The 8,119-nt window shown below is 64.6% G+C and overlaps 1 protein-coding gene across 16 annotated transcripts in view; it reads left to right on the top strand.

The window, feature by feature from the left end:
- The first annotated feature begins 3,013 nt into the window (after window positions 1-3,013).
- Window positions 3,014-8,119, top strand: part of BRSK2 (BR serine/threonine kinase 2) — a 64,397-nt gene continuing 59,291 nt past the window's right edge. For all 16 annotated transcript variants that reach the window (XR_009520452.1, XR_009520451.1, XR_009520448.1 and 13 more), the window contains exon 1: window positions 3,014-3,224. Coding sequence is in view for 11 of the 16 variants with exons in the window: in XM_060019531.1 (XP_059875514.1) it covers window positions 3,131-3,224 (94 nt within the window). In the remaining 5 variants the exon portion in view is untranslated. The remainder of the gene's footprint in view (window positions 3,225-8,119) is intronic.

The raw sequence follows: 8,119 nt of genomic DNA, 5'->3' as shown, positions 1-8,119 counted from the left end.
TATTGAAATGATTGTGTGGTTTTTCTGTTTCGGACCAATCACATTGTGAATTACATCAATCAATTTTGAAATGTTAAAGGAACTTTACATTCTTGGAATGAGCCCTTCTTGGTCATATGTATTATCCTTTTAATATATTGCTGGAATCAACTTGCTAATATTCTGCTAAGGATTTTTTTCTGGGCTCATGAAGTATATTGGACTTTAATTTCCTTTTCATGTCATTTCCTTACCTGGATTTGGTACCAGGGTTAAGATGGACTCCCGTGAAGAGTTAGCGGGTGCTCCCTCCTCCTCCGTGTTCTGAAAGCACTTCTGTAGTGGCCGTGTTATTTCTCCTTTAAGGGTCTCCTGTAATCCTCCAGCGAGGCCTCCCACCTTGACATTCTCTGCACCAAGGCCAGCACTGGAGCAGGCAGATGGAAGCCTGACCACGAGGGGTTGTGCTCTTGACCCCCACAAAGATGGGAAGATGAGCTATTCTGTTGTGCATGCACTAAGTTTGAGAGTTTGTGCAACGGATACCAGGAGGAGTGCAGGAGGGAGCCTGCCCCACAGCCCTGGAGTGAGGGGGGCTGGCAGTGGTGATTCAGGGATGAGATGGGAGTGGATGTGGTCACCTGGAGAACATGGAGAGGCCAGTAGAGGGGTCCCCCACGGAGCCCTGAGAAATGATGCTGGGTATGGGCTGCACGGACACAGAGAAGCGAGAAGTGGCCAGAGAGGGAAGAAGACCCCAGGAGCACAGGGTGAGGTGGGGGTGGGGACGTGGGAATCTTGAAAGCCAGGAATTTTAGCCCAAGAGTATCCAGATAAGAATGGTCAGCTGGGACTTCTCTGGTGGTGCAGTGGTTAAGTATCTACCTGCCAATGCAGGGGACATGGGCTGAGCCCTGGTCCGGGAAGGTCCGACATGCTGCGGAGCAACTAAGCCCACGTGCCACAACTACTGAGCCTGCGCTCTAGAGCCCGTGAGCCACAACTACTGAAGCCCTCATGCTTAGAGCCCATACTCCACAACAAAGAGAAGCCACTGCAATGAGAAGCCTGAGCACCACAACAAAGAGTAGCCCCCGCTCGCCACAACTAAAGAAAGCCTGTGCGCAGCAATGAAGACCCAATGCAGCCAAAAATAAATAAATAAATAAATTTATTTAAAAAAAAAAAAAAAGAATGGTCAGCTGGGCCAGTGCTGCTGAGGGCACAAGAATGATGCGTCTGGTAAGTCCTGCAGGCTGGGGAGGCCCAGGTGACTGTGGCAGGCACAGCTCCAGCAGAGGAAGATGAGGAGGCCAGGGGCATGTTCCTTCCCTGGCAGGTGCCCCTCCTCCAGGTACCGGGATGCCATCCCTCCTCTGCTTGCCCACGGCCCTAGCCCATCTCTTGCCCACCCTTGACCTGACGACTCCCAGTCTGCCTTTAGCCCCTGGAAAATTTCTCTAGTCCAAGGTCCCAAACTCTTCTTATATCCAGTTTAAACTGCACCACCCCCCTGAAGCCTGGCGCTGTCTGCGGCAGTGTTCCCGACTTGCACTGCACACCTTTGGAGGCACCTAAAGACTCTTGATCTGCAACCTTTTAAGAAACGCGTGGGAAGCAAGGGGGGACCTGCAAGGGCCGCGTGGAGCAGACAGGTGTTCTGAGTTCAGACAGGGGAGAAAGAAATGCAAACAGGCCCTTCCAGGAGGGGTGCTGGGAAGACCTGCGAGTTTCCAGAGTTCTCTCAGCCCTCCCCCCAGGGCGGGCAGGAGCAGAGGATTAGCCTGACGGGAGTGAGGGCTAGCTGTGGAGCCCTGGGAGCCGCAGAAAAACTTCAGGTGAAACTCGGCCACCCAGGACTTGGTGGCAGATCCGAGCCAGGGCAGGGCACCCAGCGGCTCAAAGGGCGTGGGACCCTCACGTGCAGGGTTCGGGGCTCCCTGCTCCCGGCCCTCACATCTCTTCTCCCACCACCTCTGTGGCACTGGCTTAGGCAGCACGTGTTTTCCGCAAGGAACAGGGGTCCTCCAGGTCTGGCTCCACTGCAGACGCCTCTCCCGAGCCCTCGAGGCGTCGAGCCCTCGAGGCGTCGGTGCCGGTGCACCCTCGGCCCAACCGAGGAAGAAGGTGGGCTGGCACAAAGGCCTGCTGTGTGGCCTGGGTTGAGTTCCTGACCCCGCTGTGCTGGTCACAGTGGTGTACCCGGGAAAACAGAGCGGAGGAGGGCAGCAACCCGGGCACGGCCTTGGGACGCACAAGGTCACGTCTGGGCCAAGAGCCACGCAGCGCCGCCGCCCCCGGATGGGGGTGGGGAGGGGCTCGTAACTCCTTTCCACCCCGGTGGTCGCGGCCAAGAGGGACGGCGCCGGGAGCCGGGGCAGCTGACTGCCCACCCCCACGGCCCGCCGCCTGCACCATCCCGGGAGGCACTTTAAGAGAGGGCCGCCGCAGCTCGGCATCCGGGCGGGGTCGGGGGACTAAGGGCGGTGGGTGGCGGGCGAAGGGCTCGAGACGCCCAGGCCCCAACCCAGCCCGGGCCTCGCCCGGACCCCACCCCGGCCTCGCCTCCCGGAGACCAGCTCCCAGGAGCGCTCTCCGCGGCGGGGCGGAGCGAGGCGGGGAGCGGGGCCTGCAGAAGGCGCCGCTGATTGGCCAGTGCCGCTGATTGGCAGGCGCGAGAGCCACTCGCTGCCGCCGCTGCATCCGGCTGCGCTCGTACGGGTTCGGCTCGGCAGCTCGGCTGGGCTCGGCGGATCGGCTCGGCTCGGCTCGGCTCGGCTCGGCAGCTCGGCTCAGCTCGGCGGCTCGGCTGCGCGACCGCTGACGGACTGACGGGCGTGCGCGGGGGGCGCGAGGCGCGGGGCGCGGGGCGCGGGGCGCGGGCCTCGGCGGCGGCGGCGGCGGCGGAAGCCTTGTGTCCCCGCCCGCCCGGTCGTCTCGGAGAGGCGGAGGCAGCGCGGGCCGGCCGCAGCAGAGCGGGCGCAGGCGCGGGGGGCGGCGGCGCGGGGGAGGCGCGTGGGGCGCTGAGCGAGCGCGGCCCGCCGGGCGCCGCCGACCCGGCCCAGCGGACTGACGGACGCGCACGGACGCGGCCCCTCCCTGCCGCCGCCCGCCCGGGGCGCCCACCTCGCCGGCGCCGGGCCCGGGAGCGATGACATCGACGGGGAAGGACGGCAGCGGGGCGCAGCACGCGCAGTATGTGGGGCCCTACCGGCTGGAGAAGACGCTGGGCAAGGGGCAGACAGGTGCGTGCGGGCCGGCGGGGGCCGGGGCCGGGGAGACAGTGCACACGGAAGGCCCAGAGGGCCGGGAACACCGATGCGGGCCGGGGGCGCCGGGGGACCGGGAGGGCCGGGGGCGCACAGGCCCGCCGCCGGGGAGGCTGGCGCCGGCGCGCCGAGTTGGGGCCCGGGAAGGAGGCCGCCCGGAGCGGGGTGCTGCAGGCCCGGCCCACGTCTCCGGCCCGCGGCCGCGAACAATGGGAGGCCGGGGGCCCGGTCTCGCCGCGGAGCCCCGCAGGCCGCGCGGCTGCGGTCGGCCGGGCGCGGCCCAAGGACACTCGGCGCGGACGGCGGCGCACTGGCCCGGCCAGCGCCCCTCGGCCCGGCTGCAGGCTGCAGGTGCGCGGCCCCCGCCGCATTGTGCGCCCGAGCGACCGGGCCCATTGTGCCGCGGGAGGAGGGGGCCGAGCGGGCGCCCATCTGCCGTCTGCCGCGGCCGCGCTAATAGGCGTGCTGCCCGAGCAGCTGCGCCCCGGGCCGCGCGACCCCGGCCGCGACCCCCAACTCCCGCGGCCGGCGAGCAGCGAGGCCGCCATGCGCGTCCTGCAGGGACCGGGCCACTTTGGCCAGGCCGGGACCTCCCTCCACGGTGGGAGTGGGAGAGTGCCCGGGCCACTCAGAGGGCTGGACAGCGCCTCTCTTCTCCCAACCTGTCAGGATGTCTGCGACACTGCACTCCTCCAGGGGCGGGAGAGGGAGACCGGTACTGGGCCCGACCGCGGATCCTGGGCCACGGATCCCACACCGGCGGTGGAACAGACCCCAGCCTATGGGAGGAGGGGGCTGGTGCTGGGCAGCCGTCTTCTGGCGATTGGGTTAGATCGCAGCCCCAAGGCCAGTGCCCTCATCTGGCTGGCCGGGCGTTCGCAGAGTCGCTTTGTGGGACACTGGGCTCAGCCATTTTCTTTCTTCTCCCTGGATGGGCCTCTCCTGGCGGCCCAGAGGTCCGATGGGCACTGCCTCCTTCTCCCTGCCTCTCTGGGACGTTCCTTAGACCTAGGGCAGGCAGGCAAGCGGAGCAAGGGAGGAGGAGGGTGCGGCAGGGCTGGGCCCACCCCACTGGTGCAGGGCTGGGGCCCAGGAGGGAGCGCTCTAGCCAGGCTTGCTGCAGGCCCTCCCTGAGCCCCCCAGGGTGGCCCAGAGGCGGAGCCTGGAGGTGGAAGGAAAGTGGGCCAAGCCCCGGGCTGGGGTGGGGGGCAGGGGCTGTGATGTAACTAAGGCAGAACGCGTGAAGGCGGCTGGGCTAGAGGCAGTGGGAGCCCCCCCGCCCCCTGCTGGGCGGGCAGCCCTTGCACCGTGGGGCCCGGGGCAGTAGTGCAGTGCTGTTGGAAGTCGGGGTGGCAGGCCAGGTTCGAAGAGGAGGTGGCAGACAGCCCGTGATCAGCTGAGTTCAAAATGTGCATGTTTCCTGGGAGGAACAACTGTAGTTGGTGAAATTCTCAGTGGGGGAGGGGCTTGGGGCAGCAGAATGCAGGAGGCAGTGAAATAATCTAATTATCTTACCACTAGAATGTTATTATAAGGAAACATCGGCGCGCGAGCGATGACAGCCGTGAATTATACGCAGGTCTCCCAGGGTAGGGGCTGGTCTCCGTACTCTTCATTGAGCTATTCTGTCGTACAGTTAATTACAGGAGGGTTCCACTGTAATTAACAGTAACGAACACAAAAGGATGTACAGTGTGTGAACAGGCTGTGTGATGTTTAGAAGCAGCTCTGAGTGGCCCCTGCATCCAGCGGCCTCTCTCCTCAGGCCCTTCTCTCGTGAGTGGGATCAGGTCTCTAGCTGAGGCCCCCTCTCTGGGGGTCTGTCCGTCCTCTGTTCCTTCTGGCCTCCCTGAGTGCTTGGAGCTGCCACTCGGGGTCCTGACGGTTGGAGCACCTGCTTCCCAGGAAGGCTGGGGAGGAGGCTGTCCTGTTGGCGCCTGTCTCTCCGTCCTCTCTGGGGCAGGGTCGTCTGGAGTCTGGTGGACGTAGGGCCTCGCGGTGTGTGTGCCGGGCCCGGCTGCTCCGCTTGCTGGCTGCTCTTTGGCACCAAAAGCCAGGAAAGCTTGATTTCCCAGGCCTGTCCTTTCGCTCCCGAGATAAACCTGACCTTCTCTGGGGGCCAGGCTTCTTGCCAGGACAGCTCGGTGGAAGTGTGCCGCCTCCCTCGCCAGCCATCGGTGCTGCTGGGAGCTGCTTCCCGGAGCCGTGCAGCCCCCAGGCCCAGGGTGCGGTGGGGCCCGTGCTTTGTCCCTCGACTCCAGCCCAGCCCTTCTCGTCTCACGGACACCTCCGTTCTCCCTGCTCTTTGCCCGCCCTCTGCCCAAGTCCTGTAAAGGGGGAGCTGAGGAGGGTAGACGTCGGCGGCTGTGGGCCGCGTGGGGCAGCTGGGCCTCTCAACCCAGCTGATCCGGGCACTCTGGCTGCGTGTCCCGAGTGGGGGCCTGTTGGGAGGCGGGCCCGCTGCTCTCCCCCAAAACGCCGCCTCTGGGGAGTCAGATGCGGGATGGGGGTGCCGCCAGGTGCAGAGTGCAGGTGTGGGCAGAGCCGCCTCTTCCGCCCGGCTGGGGCTGGCAGGGTCCAGCTCACACTTTGTTGCACCTTTTTAGCCCCTGGTTGGTTCCGTCTTGCTTGTTTGGCGTTGGGCTCAGGGAGCGGGTCCGTCACTCCTGCTGGGTTGGGCCTCCCCGTCAGGGCTGGCGAGGCCGTGGTTGAGAAGTCATCTGCTCTGCCCAGCTCTCCTTGACGGCCTGGCGCCACCTCTGCAAGCAGCCCGGGAAGGGTGCCTCCGCCTCGGCCGCGACGTGGTTTCTGGTCGAGCGATGGGGCCTTCCGGGCCTGCTGGGGTGGGTGTCGCTGTGCCCTGTGGCGTTCACTGCGGAGGCTCCACCTGGCCCCTCCCTCATCCAGGAGAGGCTTCTTCAGCTGGGGGGTGGGGAGGACACCCCCAGAGGGTCCAGCGGGGACCAAGTAGGCCCAGGAGGTGAGTGGTGTGGGCTGTGCCGTCTTCACCCCTCCAGCCCCATCAGGCTCCCCATCAGGAGCCCTGCCCAAGCCAGGGCTCAGCAAGCCCAAGTGGGGCTCGGCGCCCATAGGCCGGGAGGACCCCAGGCTCGATGGGGAGGACGGTGGGCTCTGGGAGCCTTTCCTGGAGCCAAGGTCCACGGTAAGATGTGGAGCCCGCCCTCGGAAACCCTTCTCCAGTGGGCAGGAGATGGGGGCGGGGGGCAGCACTGAGACAGGGCTTTCAGGCAAGGGGTTGGTCCAGCTAAAGAGAGAAAGGGGCGGTGAGGGGTCCCTGCTGTTCATCTGGCTGAGCTCGCAGGTTGGTGGGTGGGCAGGGGGAGAGCCCCCTCCAGGCTCTCGAGGGACCCTCAGGAGAATTAATGTGGGTGCTGGTGGCAGGCAGGCTGGAGAGGACTCCTTGGGTGGGATGGGGCAGGTGAGCGAGGGAGACACAGGTGAGCTGGGAGGAGAGACAGGTGAGCTGGAGGGAGACAGGTGAGCTGGGAGGAGAGACAGGTGTGAGCAGGAGAGACGGGTGAGCTGGGAGGAGAGACAGGTGTGAGAGGGAGACAGGTGAGCTGGCGGGAGAGTCTGGCAGACCCTGCGGTGACCCATGGCCCAGAGATGGAGGGAGCCCAGCTCGGAGCCGGAGGCCGAGGCGGGCGGGGCGGCACCTGGGGCGCGGGGGCCGCATCAGCTTTACAAGGTGGAGCATAAAGAGGCAGCTTTTTTTTTTTTTTAATTTTTAAAAATATTTATTTATTTTTGGCCGCATTGGGTCCTCGTTGCTGCACGCGGGCTTTTCTCTAGTTGTGGCGAGCGGGGGCTACTCTTTGTTGCGGTGTGTGGGCTTCTCATTGTGGTGGCTTCTCTTGTGGTGGACTGTGGGCTCTAGGTACGTGGGCTTCAGTAGTTGTGGCACGCAGGCTCAGTAGTTGTGGCTCGTGGGCTCTAGAGCAAAGGCTCAGTAGTTGTGGCGCGCAGGCTTAGTTGCTCCGTGGCATGTGGGATCTTCCCGGACCAGGGCTCGAACCCGTGTCCCCTGCATTGGCAGGCGGATTCTTAACCACTGCACCACCAGGGAAGTCCGGAGGCAGCTTTGAGCCTGCGAGAGGCTGCAGTGTGTCGGCTCTGGGGATGGGACAGGCAGGGGCTGGCCCAGGATCCGGCCTGGGGTGCCATGGAGGGCTGAGGCTTGGAGAAGGAGTGGGCCTCCCCATGTGGCTGGAGGCACTGGACATGGGGTGCACAGTGAACGTGGGCAGAGCAGAGTGAGGGGGTGGCCTCCAGTGGTCGCGTGTGGACCGCCTTTTGTGCCTCATGGTCCGAATGGTCGCAGGCCACATTGCCCTTTGCTGAGTCCAGAGCCCCCCGCTCTGTGCCTCAGGCTGGTCTCAGTCCACCTAACCTGTTTTATAAGTGAGGGAACGGGCTCAGAACCTGAGCTGGGTCCAGGGCAGTGGCTCCCGGGGGACGGCAGGAAAGCCCACAGATGCTCACTGCACGAGCCTGGTTAAACGTTACGACCATATTCTCAAATAGTTGTGGGCAGACCTTGAGGGGCAGTGGGGATCCCCCACCTGTCTCCCTGCCCCACTGGAGTGGTTAGAAGGGCTCAGCAGCCCATCAGTGACTTTGGTGGGGCGGAGGCTGCTCAGCCATCCTCCCGAGGCACAGACCCGCCCCCAGGGAGGCCCCTTCCCGAGCCGAGAGCTGGCCCTGGTGGACTGTCCTGGTTGATGGAGGGCAGCTCTGCACCGGGCTTCCTGGGCGATGGGGGTCTCGCCTCAAAGGATAGGCATTTTCCTGAAGGTAGGGATGGGAGGGTCCTGGGGTGGACAGAGCCCTAGGACCCTGGTCCCAGAGTG

Source organism: Delphinus delphis, chromosome 8, assembly GCF_949987515.2.
Source record: "Delphinus delphis chromosome 8, mDelDel1.2, whole genome shotgun sequence".
NCBI lineage: Eukaryota > Metazoa > Chordata > Mammalia > Artiodactyla > Delphinidae > Delphinus > Delphinus delphis.
This window is presented reverse-complemented; position numbering and strand designations above follow the sequence as displayed.